Source organism: Anabrus simplex, chromosome 3, assembly GCF_040414725.1.
Source record: "Anabrus simplex isolate iqAnaSimp1 chromosome 3, ASM4041472v1, whole genome shotgun sequence".
Taxonomy (NCBI): domain Eukaryota; kingdom Metazoa; phylum Arthropoda; class Insecta; order Orthoptera; family Tettigoniidae; genus Anabrus; species Anabrus simplex.
In genome coordinates, this window is record NC_090267.1 from 309,795,723 (window position 1) to 309,816,385 (window position 20,663).

At 39.5% G+C, this 20,663-nt stretch overlaps 1 protein-coding gene across 5 annotated transcripts in view; it reads right to left on the reverse strand.

The window, feature by feature from the left end:
- LOC136866296 (mitochondrial glutathione transporter SLC25A40) overlaps window positions 1-20,663 on the reverse strand; it is a 246,149-nt gene that overhangs the window by 100,363 nt on the left and 125,123 nt on the right. For 2 of the 5 annotated variants that reach the window (XM_067143127.2, XM_067143132.2), the window contains exons 7-8: window positions 19,073-19,132; window positions 3,423-3,461 (exon numbers count right to left, since the gene is read on the reverse strand). The exons of 1 other annotated variant lie outside the window; for it this stretch is intronic. In XM_067143127.2, the coding sequence (XP_066999228.1) occupies window positions 3,423-3,461; window positions 19,073-19,132 (99 nt within the window). The remainder of the gene's footprint in view (window positions 1-3,422; window positions 3,462-19,072; window positions 19,133-20,663) is intronic. 2 more of the 5 variants (XM_067143129.2, XM_067143128.2) reach the window with 2 other exon arrangements.

Here is a 20,663-nt window from a genome sequence, read left to right on the forward strand (position 1 = left end):
ATATCACTTGGTCTAAAATGAATAATTCTCTGACAAAATATTACACAATGGCATAACAAAATCAAGGCATAAGTGCACTGACAAACAGATTTGGCTTTGGACAGATGAAGTGGAACTGAAGGTGCACCAAAAGAAGAAAGTACGTAAGAATTAAATTGCAGCTGGAAACCAGGAATGTGTATGTCAGTGCACACAGAGTAGCAGAGCATGTTGTCATTAACGCTAGAGCTGATCATTATAATAATGTTATTTGTTTTACGTCCCACTAACTACTTTTTAAGGTCTTCGGAGACGCCACCCTGATCATTATAGAGACCTCTATGATTAAATGCACTGAAAGGAAGGCAAAAGGAACACCTACTGGCAAGTGAAAGCCTACAACAGAGCAGAGCAGTATATTTTCCAGTGTCTAATCTTCAAACCTATGTATGTGTGAAGGACAAAAATGGATTACTGTTGCTGGACACATGCAAAATCTTGAAATGTTAGTGAAAGCATTTTGATGATATCCCCAATGCTGAACTGCCATATCACCCATCTCAGAGGGCTTTGCATATTCCAGTCCCATTTTCTGAATCTCATTAAAGGATATTGAAGAGCTATTCATAAAATGAAGAACCTTAATGCCTCCGGATCAGAAGAATTGTCAGCTGACTTTGGAAAGATTGAGAACATTCAAGATACTGCAATTGCTTGGCTAACTGATTTCTTCAATGTGATTAGAACTTCATATCACATACCTGATGACTGGTCTACAAGTATCCCAATCCCTATTTGTAAAAACAAAGGAGATCCAGCATCATGCTCCAACTATCACTCTGTCCATCTTCTGCTACACACAATGCAGATATTTGAAAGGATCCTTGAAAGACATTCTGGGACATTATCCAAACCATTATATATCAATGCGGTTTTATGAAATCAACCAAAGCAATTTTTGCTGCTCGTATGCTTATTGAAAAGCTTTCGGAAAGAAGAGGTCACTGTATATGTTCCCAACTGTCCAGGAGCACCGTGCAGCAAACATGTGGAAATTAAATTTCCGGCTAAATCACACTCTTTATATAATAATTATAAATAGTATTTTACAATACTGTTACAATTAGCATACACAATTTATCATCGTAACAAAAGTGAAGTAATTTATTTTTTTTTTTGCTAGGGGCTTTACGTCACACCGACACAGATAGGTCTTATGGCGACGATGGGATAGGAAAGGCCTAGGAGTTGGAAGGAAGCACCCGTGGCCTTAATTAAGGTACAGCCCCAGCATTTGCCTGGTGTGAAAATGGGAAACCACGGAAAACCATCTTCAGGGCTGCCGATAGTGGGATTCGAACCTACTATCTCCCGGATGCAAGCTCACAGCCGCGCGCCTCTACGCGCACGGCCAACTCGCCCGGTAAAAGTGAAGTAAATGTGTGACAAATATTATATTTACTTCCAAACCCACTCCTAGCCTGCAGGGTGATATTCTTCATGTTACCACCCTCCATTTGCAAAATTATAGATTCTATGCACTTTGTCACAAAGTGTCCGGCTACATGGCTAAAGGGTTACCGTACTGGCCTTTGGTCACAGGAGTCCCGGGTTCGATTCCCGGCAGAGTCGGGAATTGTAATCATAATTAGTAAATTCCATTGGCATGGGGGCTGGGTGTATGTGTGTATTCATAATCATTTCATCCTCATCACAATGCAGGTCACCTACGGGTGTCAATTCAAAAGACCTGCACCTGGCAAGCTGACACTTCCGAAACTAAAATCCATACGCAATTTCAGGCTGTCACAATGTTAAGCCCAGTAAAGTGTGACAGTAGAAGTAATATTACTGTATATGTTTACTGTAGGAATGCGATAAAACTGTTGTAGATACATAAGTCCACTTATTTTGCAAAACAGTTACATTTTTATAGTTTTTGTGTCTTGGGTTCCATATTTCTTCTCTTTGAAACGCTGCATGAATAATTTTTTCTTCCATAGCTTCAGAAGAAGCTAGGTAACGCTAAGCAATTAACCAACCAACACTGCGCGTTGTCTGGCGCTTTGCTTAGCTGTAAGGTAGGCGTTCAGCGCAGCAGAGCGTGGGCTGTGTGAACACCTGGCTTAGGAACAAAGCACTGGTTATGCTTAGCATGACGCTTAGCGTTGAGCAACACGCGACACACTATGCGAAGCGCACTCGGTGTGCACGCGGCCTTAGTATCTAGCTTTCAAGCTGACAGAGAGATCTGTGGTGGGTTGTGATTAAGAATAAATGGAGGCTTGTTGTGTTGGAAGGCAAGCACAGCAGTGAGTGACAGAAACATCCCAGTCCATCTGAAGTCTAAAATATATCCATATGAAGGCACTCATTATACTTGCAAAAGATATTCATTCTTCATTTCTATGTCTCAAAGCAACTTCCATGCTTTTCTGTTCACGTGTGTTATACAAAAAAAGTCTTCCTGCCATTCCAACACTAAATGTAGTTCAGCATAAAGAACAAACACTAGTAGATTCATTTACACCTCGAAGTAGGAAGGGAAACTCCTTCAACATTGAAACATTTACAGAACACTTTTGTTTATTAAACTTTCTCACACTGTATAAACTATTTTAATAACATTCATCTCCATGCATGCCATGTGCTTGCAGACAGCACAAACTGCTGCAAACTAAATGGAAGTTGTATCCTGCAGAACTAACATTCACTTGCATGCACAAAGCACACTGAGCATGAGTGCAAGAAGTACAGCAAAGAAAGCACAACCAGGGAAACCAGAGATTCCACTTGTGTATTTTTATTAAGATATGAATTTAAAAGTTGTAGAATGTTGTTCATATAAAACCACACTAATAAAGAACATTAAAAATCTGGGGGGTTTTGGGGGCAAGTCATTAAATCTTGGGAAATTCCAGGGACAAAGAGTAGAATCTGGGGACTGCTCTGAAAAATGACTCTGTCTGGTAACCTTATACCACATTTTCACCCAACTGAATCTCTTCCTGCCATTTTATACTTTTTGGTGAACGATCCATGTATACTATGAACAGCAAAGGTAAAGACTGCAGCCCTGTAACTACTATGAATCATTCTATCATAATTCTTCACTTTGGCCTGACTGTCAACATAAATGCCTTTGATTTTCTATAATAACCTACCTTCAATATCACAATCCCTCAGTATGGCTATACGATGAATATATTTAATGTTATTTGCTGTTAATGTTGACATACATTTATGATAACTTTATGTGAATGTCAACACAATGCAGTAAACTTTACCTGTAAAAAGAATTCTGAACATGAAAAGCACATTATTTCTCTTTTAGCAATAATTGAATGATATGAAAATATTCCATGGAAATCTACAATGATTTTAATACTAATGGACTATACAAAATTTAAATTTTGAATAAAGGAGAATTTCCATTTACATACCCTCGTGCCAAAAGCGGAACTTCTTCTTCTGTTTAGGACCTGGAAATTACACTTACTAACTTGAGTTAAACAGTAAATGTTTAAAAGGTGGGACATTATAAAGAATAGTAACTGACAGTAATTACTTACTTACACATGTTAACTATCTAGTATGACATGGAAGGAATCTACAAGTAAATGAAATAAGAATAATCTCACACAATATCCAATTCTAATATTTTACCAACAACATTACAGGAGCATACACCCAACTGATAATGTATCAAAGAATTATTATTATTTATGTTCTGGAGCTTAAGAAGTGAATGATAAAAAAGGAAAATAGAAACAGAATAGAGGGTGTGCTCTAGATTTACTCGAAATGTAGCTATTGATCTGACCCAGGCTGTTTCAGGTCCATCTGTTTTCAAATTCATTGTTGTGATCCCTAAGGATATAGTTTTTTTCCTTCTTTTTCGTGTATCTGAATGTAACTGCATTTCATTCCAAGGAGGAGTCTATTATAATGCAGAGGAACTGGTAAAATGGCTTAATCATTGTATACAGTGAGGGTCATAAACACATTTCCAACATTCTCTTCCATAAAACTTCAGTTTGTAAATACTGTCCTTACTAGATGTAGTTACCAGCTTACATTTTTCAGAATGAAGTTTTTTTAAGCACAACAATGATTTTATGTAGGCCTTGTCCATGACTGTGAATTAATTCATTATGAATAATTAAACGTCAACATTTCACCCCATTTAATAGTTGCGTATCATCATTTAACCACCTGACGGTGGAGTCTAGACTCTGAAATGCATTGTGGAGTAAAATGTTTAATAAAAACTGCGACTGGTAATAGTTTTAATTATTCATAAAAGACTGAAATTATTCCTCATCTGCTGTCCATGTTTCCCTAGCAATGAAGTATTTTTCTTCCTCTTCTTGTTTTTTTTTTTTTTTTCTAGTTGCTTTACGTTGCACCGACACAGATAGGTCTTATGGCAACGATGGGATAGGTAAGACCTAGGAATGGGAAGGAAGCTTCAGGGTTGCCCGACAGTGGGGTTCGAACCCACCATTTCCCGGATGCAAGCTCACAGCTGCGCGCCCCTAAGCACACAGCCAACTCGCCCGGTTGAAGTATTTTTAAAATTGTATATAATAGTTTGAAATATCATGAATTCAGTGTTGTGTTGATTTCTGCAATTATGGTTCTCACAATGAAGGAAAATTTCCGGTCATATGGAGTGGGGCATCCAAATGGGCCGAATTTGCTTTATGTTAACGAATACTATGGGAAGCAATTTAAGGAGGAGGCATCAAATAACAGAAAAACGTCAACTGTTCTTTACAAGTTCTGTCATACAGGATCACTCTTATGTCAATGAAAGAGGACAAGAACTGTCACCACAAACAAGAATCATGGATGACTTCTCCAACAGGTGTTGTGTATCCAGTCATTACAAGTATCCAGTCATGGAATAAAGGGCCCTTTCATTGAGGACGCTGCTAAGAAACTAGAAACAGTGGACCAGGCAGTCATTATTACCCTATTTGTCAATCCTTTGTGGAGGGATGTATTCACTAATGCATTTTTCTGAGGTGGTTGTTGGTGTGATGTGTTATAAGCATATGAAGAGGAGTGTATTGGGACAAAAGTGTTTCTGTCCTTCAATGACAAAGCCTGAAGCCCAAAATTATGGACCCATGGCTTTCTTTTAAGTATACATGGTAAATTGCTTTTCTCCATCAGCTTCCTATATATATAAAAGATGTTTAAAAAATACACTGCATAATTTCAGGGTTGGATTCCTCATATATAGGGAGGTAAAAAAGTGTATATGAACTTGGTTCCACCGGACAGTTGGCCATGCAGTTAAGAGTGCGCAGCTGTGAGCTCGCATCCGGGAGATAGTGGGTTCGAACCCCACAGTCGGCAGCCCTGAAGGTGGTTTCCCGTGGTTTCCCATTTTCACACCAGGCAAATGCTGGGGCTGTACTTTAATTAAGGCCATGGCCGCTTCCTTCCCATTCCTAGGCCTTTCCTGTCCCATTGTCGCCATAAGACCTATCTGTGTCGGTGTGATGTAAAGCAAATAGAAAAAAAGCTTGGTTCCAGAGTGCATACTCTCTGAGATATCAGACACTGTTAAAAGAAGTAAAAAAAACACAACGGTTCCACCTGATTGATACTGTTTATTTGCCTAAGTGATTCTCATTCAACATCATCTAAATATTAAAACATTTCCTAATATACCCCTAACGTTTGTTTATTCACTGATATGGTGAATTTTGGGCTAAACAAAAGAAAGTGTTATATTGTTTTTTGTTCTTTGATATTTGTAAATAAGTTGGACCTTAATAATCACTGATGAAGGGAATGTATTATGTTTCCAAAATATATTTGATGAATAAATGGTTTTCAATGATAAAAATGTACTGACAAGGTGGATTCAAGCATATACTATTTTAAATAGTTTTTTAACAGGTTTCGACAAGTCAATTCAGGAATAAATACAGCACCTATTATGGTTAAGTTTATCAACTCCAAAGACTTTGCATAACCTGAGATTAGGTGACTGCAGAGGCCAAGGAAGTAGGTATTTTCAGATCCATGTTTATACACAATTTTTTCCTTCCCCAGATATGGGGAATCCAACCATCAAATTATGCCATGTATTTCTGAAAGAGGTGTGTATTACATATATATCTCAAAACAATAAGTACTGGTAATCCATAAATGCTAGGCCAATGCAAGATAATCCAATTCATGAAAATAAAACACTGCACAATTTACACAAATCGCCTTAGAGAACCAATCTTGATTTTAGAATAGACACATCTTGATTGAGCCAACGGCCGTAGCCGTGTTGAAACACCGGATCCCGTGAGATCTCCGAAGTTAAGCAACATTGGGCATGGTCAGGAGTTGGGTGGGTTGCCACGCGCTGTTGGTGGGGGGGTAAGGGAATGGAGGAGTGGAAAGGAACTGGCCACCCTACCGCACGTAAACTCCGGCTCAGGAGCACCTCTGCGGAGGTTCGGACCTGCCTTCGGGCAGAATAACCCTTACCTACATCTTGTTTGAAGAATTAGCAGACAAAGTGCACATGTGGTACTAGCAGAACTCCCAACTGGTCATAAGGTGTATGACAGAAAGTCAGTTTTAAACAAAGCTTTAGAAGATAGAGTTATTACACATCACATATGGACAGCTCATATTTTGTAAATTTTATCTGTGCGTGGAAGTTAAAATGAAGGTGTCCTAGTCCGTGGCAGACCTTAGATGGTCAAGGGATGCCAAGAATCCCCACAATGAATGACCTGAACAAAACAAAACTGAGTACTAAGAAAGACACTTTGGAGAATCAGCACATGGTATGTCAGGATTAAGTACAGTACATGTCCAGTAAGACTCTACTACACTCTCAAAAAAAAAAAATGGAAAGACTGGGAGTGAATGTGTTTCAAATCAGTGAGCTTAGATGGCCTAGAAGAGGAAGACTTGATGTAAGAGGTTCAGCTGGGTATTATTCTGGCAACCAGCTATCACACTGCCCAATTTATGTAGGTGTGATAGTTGGAAGGAAACTAAGTCATTAATGGGTAATGGTCTGATTCCACATCTGCGCCGAGGTAGATTTTTACGGCATGTATACCATTTCTATACCTCTTACCAACTAGTGAACTCTGACAAATCAGTGACAGCAGGAAAAATGATAATCATGTACCATCCAATAAAGAAGATGCAATTGAAGATCTTTGGAAAACACTGAAAGATGCCCCAAGTGTTGCACGAACCCTAACAGTGGGTACAAAAAATGGTTCAGCTAAAAAGGGCTGAATGATGGAAGAAATACTGAACTTCATGAGATTAGGGTGAAAATCTGAAGATGTAGAACAAGAAAAATATGATTAAATTAGAAGGAATTACAGATGAATGAAGGTATCAAGAAATTACACACTTGCAGGAAAGACATGATCTACTTAATTTATATAAAAAAGATCAAGGTGGGTCACAGGTAACTTCAAAACTTGCCTGCACACTCAGCTGTTATAAAGAGAACAGACTGATCTCTGAATGGAAAGAAATAGAAGAAGAATGGATAAATCTTGTGAAGAACATACATGGAAGCATGACACCAGTGTAAAGACCAGTAGTGGAGTTCCTGGTCCAGAGATCTTGGCCAGTGAAGTTCAGAGGGTTATAACATCATTAAATATTAGTAGAGCAGCAAATCTGGACATCTATCCTGAAGTCCTGAAGCTGATAAATGAAAACAATATTTACTTATAGACATGATACTGTATAGGCTTTTGGGCTTATGCCGTGTCAGGAAAATAAGGTGAAATTCTTTACGTTTCACAGAGAACTGTGCTCTGCGTCCTCAGAAGAAATCTTGACTCTCCACGAGAAAGGCTTCTTAAACAATGACTCTTTAAAATTTACACATTATACACTGACTGACAGAGCAAATGCAACACCAAGAAGGAGTGGTCAGAACTTTATGCCAATTGCAGGGTAGACTGACGTCACTGAGGTATGCTCATGATGTGAAATGCGCCGCTGTGCTGCGCATGTAGCGAACGATAAATGGGACACGGCGTTGGCGAATGGCCCACTTCGTACCGTGATTTCTCAGCCGACAGTCACTGTAGAACGTGTTGTCGTGTGCCACAGGACACGTGTATAGCTAAGAATGCCAGGCCGCCATCAACGGAGGCATTTCCAGCAGACAGACGACTTTACGAGGGGTATGGTGATTGGGCTGAGAAGGGCAGGTTGGTCGCTTCGTCAAATCGCAGCCGATACCCATAGGGATGTGTCCACGGTGCAGCGCCTGTGGCGAAGATGGTTGGCGCAGGGACATGTGGCACATGCGAGGGGTCCAGGCGCAGCCCGAGTGACGTCAGCACGCGAGGATCGGCGCATCCGCCGCCAAGCGGTGGCAGCCCCGCATGCCACGTCAACCGCCATTCTTCAGCATGTGCAAGACACCCTGGCTGTTCCAATATCGACCAGAACAATTTCCCGTCGATTGGTTGAAGGAGGCCTGCACTCCCGGCGTCCGCTCAGAAGACTACCATTGACTCCACAGCATAGACGTGCACGCCTGGCATGGTGCCGGGCTAGAGCGACTTGGATGAGGGAATGGCGGAACGTCATGTTCTCCGATGAGTCACGCTTCTGTTCTGTCAGTGATAGTCACCGCAGACGAGTGTGGCGTCGGCGTGGAGAAAGGTCAAATCCGGCAGTAACTGTGGAGCGCCCTACCGCTAGACAACGCGGCATCATGGTTTGGGGCGCTATTGCGTATGATTCCACGTCACCTCTAGTGCGTATTCAAGGCACGTTAAATGCCCACCGCTACGTGCAGCATGTGCTGCGGCCGGTGGCACTCCCGTACCTTCAGGGGCTGCCCAATGCTCTGTTTCAGCAAGATAATGCCCGCCCACACACTGCTCACATCTCCCAACAGGCTCTACGTGGTGTACAGATGCTTCCGTGGCCAGCGTACGCTCCGGATCTCTCACCAATCGAACACGTGTGGGATCTCATTGGACGCCGTTTGCAAACTCTGCCCCAGCCTCGTACGGATGACCAACTGTGGCAAATGGTTGACAGAGAATGGAGAACCATCCCTCAGGACACCATCCGCACTCTTATTGACTCTGTACCTCGACGTGTTTCTGCGTGCATCGCTGCTCGCGGTGGTCCTACATCCTACTGAGTCGATGCCGTGCGCATTGTGTAACCTGCATATCGGTTTGAAATAAACATCAATTATTCGTCCGTGCTGTCTCTGTTTTTTCCCCAACTTTCATCCCTTTCGAACCACTCCTTCTTGGTGTTGCATTTGCTCTGTGAGTCAGTGTAATAGAAGTGGAAATGGTATGTTCATTTGCCACCAGATGGCTCCCAGGATGTGGCACAATACTAGCGTTCGAAGCGGAAGCTGACCGAACCATCAGAAACAGTCTAAGTGGTTCACATAACGTGTGTACGTAACATATGACATTGACAGGTGTATGACATAGACACAAGCCTGGGATGAAACATCTGGCGATGAGGAATGTACAAATTTGGAAAACACCGAGACAAAATAACAATAGTGAAAGGACAGGGAAGGGAACTACCTACGGAAATTCTTAATGGTTCGCAACCAGATATTACTTAATCGATAGCCGGTGTCCCTTCAATTCTAACGGGGAAACCAGCTATTGTTATTGTTATTTCATCTTGGTGTTTTCCAAATTCATACGTTCCTTGTCGCCAGATGTTTCATTCCAGGCTTGTGTCTATGTCATACACCTGTCAATGTCATACATTACGTACACATGTTATGTGAACCGTTTAGACTGTTTCTGATGGTTTGGTCAGCTTCCGCTTTGAATGCTAGCATTGTGCCTCGTCCTGGGAGCCATCTGGTGGCGAATGAACATACCATTTCCACTTCCATTATAACATCTAAATTTAAAAGAGTCATTGTTTCAGAAGTCTTTCTCGTGGCCAGTCGAGATTTCTTCTGAGGATGCAAAACACAGTTCTCTGACAAACGTACAGAATTTCACCTTATTTTCTTGACACAGCATAAGCCCAAAAGTCTATACAGTATCATGTCTATAAGTACGGGCCGTGAAAGCATCAATGGCAATATTTATTTACTAATGAACTTATTGAAGAGCATATACAAGTCAGGGTACATTGAACGAGACTTGTTAAAGTCAATTTTCATACCCATCCCCATGAAACCAGATGCCAACAAATGTAATAATATCCAACTGATGAGTCAAGTTCTCAAAATGTTTTTGAAAGTAGTCCATAACAGAATACACAGAAAATGTGACACAGACAAAGGTGATGAACAACTCAGCTTCTGTAAAGGCTTTAGGACATGAGAGGTCTTGATCAGCTTACTGACACTTCTGCAAAACTGCAGGGATCAAACAAAAGTTGAATACATGTGCTTCGTAGATTACGCTCAGGCTTTCAGTTTGTCAAGCATTCCAACTTGATGCACACTCTGGACATTAAAGGACTAGAAGCAAAGATGTGATCTTCACCAGCAATCTAAACCAGCAGCAAGAGGCTTCAGCAAGGCTTGAAAACTCAGATATATACTTAACCTGGATAAAACAGGGCATGAGACACGGGTGTGTGTTACTCACAGACATACATAACCTGCATAAAATGGGGTGTGAGACACACATGTGTTATCTTCATAACTGTCCGCCTAGTATTCTGAGCAGATCTTCAAAACAATATTCCGAGGGGCAGAAGATGGAATGAAGGTTACCTGTAGATTGCTAACTAACTTAAGATACGCAGATGACACAGTCATCTTTGCTGGCAATCCTGAGGGTCTACAATATACCATAAAGGCAAATATTTTGGCTGTCAGTAGAACTCATGACACATGGGTCTATTTGAACATTCACAGCAGACAAGTTGCCTGTTAGGTCACTGAAGATCTAAACCCAGACTTAAAAATCTGTGCAAGGATAGAAATGACTTATGCATTTTTTTAAAATATGGGAAGCCTATGCAAATTCAATTCTTCTATGTGGTGCTGAGACAGACACTGAAGAGCAATACCGTAAGCAGAGTGGAAGTTTTCCAAGATCTTCTGAAGGATGCTGTGGATTTCAAGAACAGATCACATCTCCAATGCAGTGGTACTGAAGCACATGAAGAAGGATCGTGAGCTAGTTAGCATGATCAAGAAGAGTAAGACTGCCTACTTACGACAAATTATGAGGAATCACAGGGACTACCTACTAAAACTGATATTGCAAGTCAAAATCGATGATGGGGTCGAGAAAGACACTAATGTCTGAGAAACATATGAAACTGATTAGAAATGAATTCAGAAACATGCATAAACAAATTGTTAAATACTTGGAAAAACATTCTGTACTTGATCCCTTACAGTCTGGTTTTAAGAAAGGACACAGTACTGCAACTACACTAATCAAAATCACGGACGACATTAGACGGGCTATGGACGATCAAAAACTGACTATACTTATCCTTCTAGACTTTAGCAGTGCGTTTGACACTGTAAATATAGACATACTGTTAGCTAAGTTACAAAAACTTCACATGGCTCATTCTGCTATTCAGCTCTTGGGCTCGTACCTCAAAAACAGACGACAGCAAGTTGTATCAAACATGAAGACTACAGAATGGAGGACTAAGCTATCTGGCGTTCCCCAAGGGTCTATTCTTGGACCTCTTTTATTCTTAATCTATATTAATGACATTTCTTCTCATCTGAACGACTGCAACTATCATCTTTATGCCGACGATCTTCAGATATACTCACACTTTAAGGTCCCTGACATTGACAAAGCAATCCACCATATGAACTCGACTTTAAATTCAATTAGCTCGTATGCTAAAGATAACTGCCTATTAATCAACCCGAAGAAAACGCAAGCAATCATAATAGGACAATCTAGACTTTTAAATATGCTAAACATCATACAGCAGCCTAACCTCATGCTCTGTGGTGAAGCTATACCTTTTCAGAAGTCTGTAAAAAACCTAGGCGTTGTCATGAATGACACTTAAACTGGAATGACCATATAACAAGTGTCTGCAGAAAAGTATATGCATCTCTTCACCCCCTAAAAATGAAACAATCTATTCTTCCACACAGCATGAAAATAAAACTTATTCAAACCCTCATTTTTCCAATAATTTATTACTGTGATGTCGTATTAACCGATGCAACTGCAGAACAAACTATGAAACTTCAAAGGGCAATGAACTCTTGCATACGATTTATATTTTCTTTGAACTTTAGGACACATATTTCCCCTTATTATGAGAAGCTATCCTGGCTGAAAATTGATCAACTAAGGAATTTACATACTGCGACACTAATTTTTCGACTTCTGAACGAATCTACACCTGAATACCTATCCTCACATTTTAACTTCCTCTCATCTTTCCATGGACATAATACCAGATCGACTTCTACCCTTATAGCAGAGCTAGTGTGAGCTTATGATACCTGTTAATCATTCATCTGTATACAGCCACTCTTTCTCAGTGTCTGGGGCAAGGCTATGGAACACACTCCCTGTCAGTATACGTAATAGCACTTCAACAGTCTCATTTAAACGGTCTTGTCGAGATTTCCTCTTAAATACGTGACCAGCTTGTATGAATGTTAGTGTGTATGAGTGCAATTATGATTTAGAACTATTGTTAGGTGATGTAGATGTAGATAGGCTAGATAATATTAATCATTAAAAATAACAATTATAATCTGTTATAATATTACTCCATAAATTTAAGTAGCTCCTAGGGTCTGCTAATGTTATTTTACTAAAGTATGTGATTATGTACTGTACGTAGTGGTTAAGTGTAAGAGAGGGCCGTGAGCACTAACTTCGCCACATACAAAGGCATAAAATAAATAAATAAATAAATAAATAAATGAGAAAAACAATATACTGAACTAACTTCACTAAGATTGTAGTCAACCTTCATTAATGGTGAAGGCACCCAAAGAAGACAGATAAAACCCTCAAACCGAAGAAGAGTTAAAATGAAATATACACCACTATATTTCATTAAATTCTGAAGGCAAACTGTATCAAAGCAATGGAAACTTTTACTTGCAGATATTAGCAGTGCATGCAAGATGGGGAACACAATCCATTACTTTACATAAGAAGTGACTACCGTACATTTAACAATATGCTTGCTTGCTTGCTTGCTTGCTTGCTTGCTTTCTTTCTTTCCTCCTTTCTTTTCTTTCTTTCCTTCCTGCCAAAAGCTGGCTGCGTACATGAGATAGCAGAGCTAGTGTGAGCTTAATTACCAGTAAGTCGCCTCTGAAATTCTCTCAGAATGCTTACTGAAATTGATACTGTACCATGTTTTGTGTTCAGAAAGAATTATTTTCTTATTGTCTTTCTCCTTGAAACAACAATCACTACCTTTACTATTTTCTCACCTTATCCCTGATTACTGACCACTCTTCACTACCAAGAATTGTCAGAAATTACAGAGGAAAAAACCTATTTACTCCATTTTGTAAATCTCATAATCTGTACAATCCTTCATAACTCTAGCTTTCCTAATATGTAATGATATCTTCCTTTACTTACAGTATAAACTGTCCAGAAGATGATACGAAGTATACAAAACCCAGTCAGCCATTCTTGGCAATTAATGTATCAAAAATAATATCTATGGAAAAGTTCAATTTTACTTGCCACTGGGTTTGAAGCTTAGTAACAGAACGGTAGTCAGTTTGAATCACAGTTAATGCAAGAGTGATGTTTGAAATGGAAGTCACTTTCTGAAATTAAGATTTCATGACAAATGGTTTATGAAGTAATGACAAGTAATATTTAAACCTAGGAATTTCATTTTTGTCCGTATTGAAGTGAGAAAGGATGATAGGAAAACTTAAAATGGTCCACCTTTTCAATACAAAAATGTTATAGTTTATTTATAACATGTATTTGTACTTGGAACTAGTTTCAACGCTGATTTGCGTCAAGTAATAAGCAAGCTTCTGGACATGATAATGTATAGGCAGAGCTTTGCAAAACGTTAAGAATTTCACCTTATATTCTTGACACGGCATAAGCCCAAAAGCCTATACATTATCATGTCTATAAGTACGGGCCATGAAAGCATCAATGGCAAGCAAGCTTCCGTTTTGCTTTGGCCTTGCAGTTATCACTGACTCTTCTTGTGTGTATATTCAGTCTTCAGCACTAACTCTGGGCATCATCTAAAAGGCACGCTAGAGAAATGAGTGAGGTAGATTCCATTTGCCAAGCCCACTGATATATATACAAAAACTCATTTCACAAGCTATACCTTCACAATATGCAGTACAGGGACTGGCTGCACATCAAATGACATCAACACTGCTCATACCTCAGTCACTTTCATAATGTCAAAGCCCACGATAGAATCTGACAGGTTGATGGAAGTAACAAATTTATTCTAGCCATGTTGTTGTTGTTTGAGTCATCAGTCCATAGACTGGTTTGATGCAGCCCTCCATGCCACCCTAGCATGTGCTAACCTTTTCATTTCTACGTAACTATTGCATCCTACATCTGCTCTAATCTGTTTGTCATATTCATACCTTGGTCTACCCCTACTGTTCTTACCACCTACACTTCCTTCAAAAACCAACTGAACAAGTCCTGGGTGTCTTAAGATGTGTCCTATCATTCTGTCTCTTCTTCTCGTCAAATTTAGCCAAATCGATCTAATCTCACCAATTCGATTCAGTATCTCTTCATTCGTGATTCGATCTATCCATCTCACCTTCAGCATTCTTCTGTAACACCACATTTCAAAAGCTTCTATTCTCTTTCTTTCTGAGCTACTTATCGTCCATGTTTCACTTCCATACAATGCCACGCTCCACACGAAAGTCTTCAAAAACATCTTTCTAATTCCGATATCAATGTTTGAAGTGAGCAAATTTCTTTTCTTAAGAAAGCTCTTCCTTGCTTGTGCTAGTCTGCATTTTATGTCCTCCTTACTTCTGCCATCGTTAGTTATTTTACTACCTAAGTAACAATATTCATCTACTTCCTTTAAGACTTCGTTTCCTAATCTAATATTTCCTACATCACCTGCCTTCGTTCGACTGGACTCCATTACTTTTGTTTTGGACTTATTTATTTTCATCTTGTACTCCTTACCCAAGGCTTCATCCATAGCATTCAGCAACTTCTCGAGATCTTTTGCAGTCTCAGATAAAATAACAATATCATCGGCAAATCTCAAGGTTTTGATTTCCTCTCCTTGGACTGTGATTCCCTTTCCAAATTTCTCTTTGATTTCATTTACTGTCTGTTCTATGTAAACATTGAAAAGGAGAGGGGACAAACTGCAGTCTTGCCTCACTCCTTTCTGGATTGCTGCTTCTTTTTCAAAGCCCTCGATTCTTATCACTGCAGACTGATTTTTATACAGGTTGTAGATAATTCTTCGTTCTCGGTATTTGATCCCTATCATCTTCAGAATCATAAATAGCTTGTTCCAATCAACATTATCGAATGCCTTTTCCAGATCTACGAATGCCATGTACGTGGGCTTGTCCTTCTTGATTCGATCCTCTAAGATCAGTCGTAAAGTCAGGATTGCTTCACGTGTTCCTACATTTCTTCTGAAGCCAAATTGATCTTCTCCCAGCTCAGCTTCAACTTGTTTTTCCATTCTTCTGTAAATAATACGTGTTAAAATTTTGCAGGCATGAGATACTAAACTAATGGTGCGGTAGTTTTCACACCTGTCAGCACCGGCTTTCTTGGGAACAGGTATAACAACATTCTGCCGAAAATCGGATGGGACTTCTCCTGTCTCATACATCCTGCACACTAAATGAAATAACCTTACCATGCTGGTTTCTCCTAAGGCAGTCAGTAATTCAGAAGGAATATCATCAATTCCAGGTGCCTTGTTCCTATTTAGGTCACTCACAGCTCTGTCAAACTCTGACCTCAAAATTGGGTCTCCCATTTTATCAGCATCAACAGCCTCTTCATGTTCCAGAACCAAATTATCTACACCGTTACCTTGATACAACTGTTGGATATGCTCCTGCCATCTTTCTGCTTTGTCTTTCACTAGAAGTGGCTTTCCATCTGAGCTCTTAATATTCATGCACCTAGATTTCCTTTCTCCAAAGGTTTCCATGATTTTCCTGTATGCAGCATCTACCTTTCCCAGGACCATACAGCCTTCGACATCCTTGCACTTCGCCTTCAGCCATTCTTCCTTAGCCACCTTGCACTTTCTATCCACTTGATTCTTTAATCGCCTGTATTCTTTTCTGCCCTCTTCATTTCTAGCATTCTTGTATTTTCGTCGTTCATCAATCAGGTCTAGTATCTCCTGAGTTATTCACTGATTCTTAGTTGATCTTTCCTTCCTTCCTAACATTTCTTCAGCAGCCCTACTGACTTCATTTTTCATGACTCTCCACTCTTCTTCTATTGTGTTTCCTTCAGCTTTTTCATTTAGTCCTTGTGCAACATGTTCCTTGAAACAATCCCTCACACTCTTTTCTTTCAACTTGCCTAGATCCCATCTTTTTGCATTCTTTCCTTTCTTCAATTTCTTCAACTTCAGATGGCATTTCATGACCAACAAGTTGTGGTCAGAGTCCACGTCTGCTCCTGGGAAAGTTTTGCAATCCAACACCTGGTTTCTGAATCTCTGCCTAATCATAATTAAGTCTATTTGATACCTTCCTGTGTCGCCAGGTCTCGTCCACGTATACAGCCATCGTTTGTGGTGTTTGAACCAAGTATTGGCAAGGACTAAATTATGATCAGTGCAGAATTCAACCAGCCGACTTCCTCTTTCGTTCCTTTGTCCCAATCCAAATTCTCCTACTGTACTACCTTCTTTTCCTTTGCCTACCACTGCATTCCAGTCTCCCATCACAATTAGATTCTCGTCACCTTTTACATATTGTATTAAATCTTCTATCTCCTCATATATTCTTTCAATTTCTTCATCATCCGGTGAACTAGTAGGCATATAGACCTGCACTATTGTGGTGGGCATTGGTTTGGTGTCTATCTTGACGACAATAATTCTTTCACTATGCTGGTCGTAGTAGCTTATCCGCTGCCCTATTTTCTTATTCATTATTAAACCAACTCCTGCATTTCCCCTGTTTGATTTCGTGTTGATAATTCGGTAGTCGCCTGACCAAAAATCCTGTTCTTCCTGCCAACGTACTTCACTTATACCAACTACATCTAACTTTAGCCTATACATCTCCCTTTTCAGATTCTCTAACTTACCACAACGATTCAACTTCTAACATTCCACGCTCCGACTCGTAGAATGTCAGTATCCATCTTCCTGATGATCGCCCCCTCTCGTGTAGTCCCCACCCGGAGATCCGAATGGGGGACTAGTTTACCTCCAGAATATTTTACCCGGGAGGAAGCCATCATCAGTACATCATTCATACAGAGAGAGCTGCATGTCCTCGGGAGGTAGTTATGGCTGTAGTTTCCCGCTGCTTTCAGCCGTGTAGCAGTATCAACACAGCTAAGCCATGTTGAGTATTATTACAAGGCCGTATCAATCATCTAGACTGCCGCCCTTGCAACTACCGAAAGGCTGCTACCCCCCTTTCGATGAACCATTCGTTAGTCTGGTCTCTCAACAGATACCCATCCGATATGGTTGCACCTGCGGCTCGGCTATCTGCATCATTGGGACACGCAAGCCTCCCCACCGCGTCAAGGTCACATGGTTCGCAGAGGAGGATTCTAGCCATAACTGAATATATAGTCACTGTACACATGATATTGCATCCAAGATGGATCTTGACTTTGATTCCTTTTTAAAAGTCCTTATTTTCATATGTTTACATTTAATATATTTTGTGACTGTCAAGTATACTCTGAATATGAGTAACCCAGAGTAATATTGTTTTACATATATACAGATTGTGTGCTGCCTCGATATACATATGACAACAGAGCCTAAATGTATTAACCTCCAAGTAGTCAGTTAGCAAACCTGTGTAGTAGACAAATGAGAAAAATGAATTACAGAATCAGTGTTTATCCTTGTCACTCACTTTCAACACAGGTTAAATTCTCTACATTCAGTCTGGTGATCTTAGCTGATTAATGGGTAATCCTGTGAAGTTGCTGAGAAGGGTTTCACAACCCTCAACCCATACAAGGACCAAAAGAGTCTAATGCAGAAGAACGAACTACAATTTATTATTTTAATTTATTAATTCATTCATTCTTGCTAGTGGTTAAACATAACAATGACTCAGATATATTTTTGGCATTGATGGAGTAGGAAAGGGCTGGGACCAGGAAGGAAGCAGCTGGTCTTAATTAAAGTACAACCCCACTTTGCCTAGTGTAAAAATGATGGTGGGGTTTGAATCCAAGATATCTCAAATACAAACACAGAGCTACATGGTCCAAACTGTACAGCCAACTCGCTCAGTGAGAATGAACTCTAGTGCTTCTATTCATTGTACTCTCCTTGAATTTTAATGACTGTTGGTAAAAGAAAGGGACAGATATTTTATAAAGGGAAAACTTTACTGGTTTTGAAGAATAAACTCTTCTACCTTATAATCATCTTATAGTGTGTGCTGTGAGAGAGAAACACATCTAAGGGAATTTAAACAGACAAAGAAAAACAGAAGTAATCAAATTTATGTATAATATGTAAGTTTCTAAGCATTTCAAAGCATGCTTTTAGCACTAAAAGCTAAAAAGCATCTACTATGTCCAAATATAAGTAAGTTATCCTCAAAATAAACTTGTTTATTATGCCACCAATATAAAAGAACTACTTAAACAAAAGCAAGCAAGCAAGCAAGCATGTAGGCTAACGTAACTAAATCTTGCAATCATAAGAGACTTGTAATGAGATTTTTACTAACAGTGTATGATTATGAATACATCATCTTAAGAACATCATTGACAAGAAATTGTTCATAATATTCAAGGTTGCAAATACAATTTTCAGTTAGATCTATCATGAACCACAGCACTTCCCAGTTCATTTTCCTACCTTGTCAACATAGTACCAAAACATTCATGAGCCTCAGAATAAATGCCGACACCAGCATACTTGGATTTTTTTGTTACTTAAAAATGACTCTTTAAAGGTACTGTACCTGATAATGTATGAAGCCCCATAAGCCTGGCTAAAGTCATCTTCATACGAGGGCCTTTACCTGCAGGAACCAATCCCAAGACACACAAAACATGGGGGATTAGTTGCCAACACAGAAATACACTCCTCATAAAAAGTTTGGAATAATTCTGCATTATTCAATTAATGATTGATTCATTACATTGTAATCTGTCTGCTGAATAGATATCACTGGTTTTAATAAGTCCTTTCTTATTTGTTTCATCCACTATTTAGAATTAGAAGAGGTACCAATACCTAAAAGTCTAAATCAATCAATCAATCAATCAATCAATCAATCAATCAATCAATCAATCAATCAATCAATCAATCAATCAATCAATCAATCAATCAATCAATCAATCAATCAATCAATCAATCAATCAATCAATATTAATAGAATATGGTTAAACACAATAAGCAGCATTATACATTGATTAATTTCAACAACACTTTACAGACCTATGATAGGCTATAATTCCAAAAGTACATTAAACAACACTTTCAAGACCCACGATTTAATGTTCAAAAGTAAATAGAACTAGGCAAGATTATACACTGATGAGCCTCCTCCTCCTCAGTGTTTTCAGATTATCAACCCAAGAAATATGTCTTCTTCCCAGTCTTCTTTTGTCTTTTATCTCCCCTAGCATGACCAGCTCTAGTAAATGATATTTCTCTAATCACATTAAATAACCAAGATAATGCAGCCTTCTGGTTTTACCAGTATTCAGTATTTCCTATCTCTTTCCCATTCACCTCATTACCTCATCATTTGTGATCTGAACAGTAATAGATGGTGTAAGTGATCACAAAGCTGTTTTGTCACAGTTAAAAATAAATGAAACAGATAAGAAGGTTGTAAAAGTAGAACTATTAGGTAGTTAAGAGAGGCATGGGAGAGAGTTAAAAAATAAATAATAATTATGATCAGTGCAAAATGGAAAATAAAAATGTAAACAGCCTCACGTGCCACATCCTTGCAGAACGTTGGCTATCAGTAGCATGATCTATTGTTTGTTCATAGCTGTTCTGAACAGAGTAAGCTTTGTCATCCCAAACCACTGGCTCATGTTGCCGAGCCACGATGTCCTACTTCCCCGTGGACCACGTATTCGATTAATTTTTCCCTTGGAGTCAGAAGATGGTATTTACTGTTCTGCATCATATGACCAAAGTATTCTAGCTTTCTTCTCTTGATGGTAGTGAGGATTTCTGGTTCTCTGTTCATACGGTGCAAAAGTTCTATATTGGTCATTTTAGCTGTCCAAGGCATCTTCAAAATCCTTCAGTTTGTCCACGTTTTAAATGCTTGCAACTTCTTGCACATGGTCTCAGTTAGTGTCCATGCCCCAACATCGTATAACAGAATGCTGAAAATGTACCACCGGAGTAGTCGTGCCCGTAGTGTAATGGAAAGGTTACGGCTTGTCAAAAGTTTTCTAAGTCTATGAAAAGAAGTTCTGGCCTGCTCAATTCTGCATCAGATCTCATGAGTAAGGTCCCAGCCATCATTGACGTGACATCCCAGGTATTTAAATGTTGCCACTCTTGCAATCTAGTCCTTTGCTGCT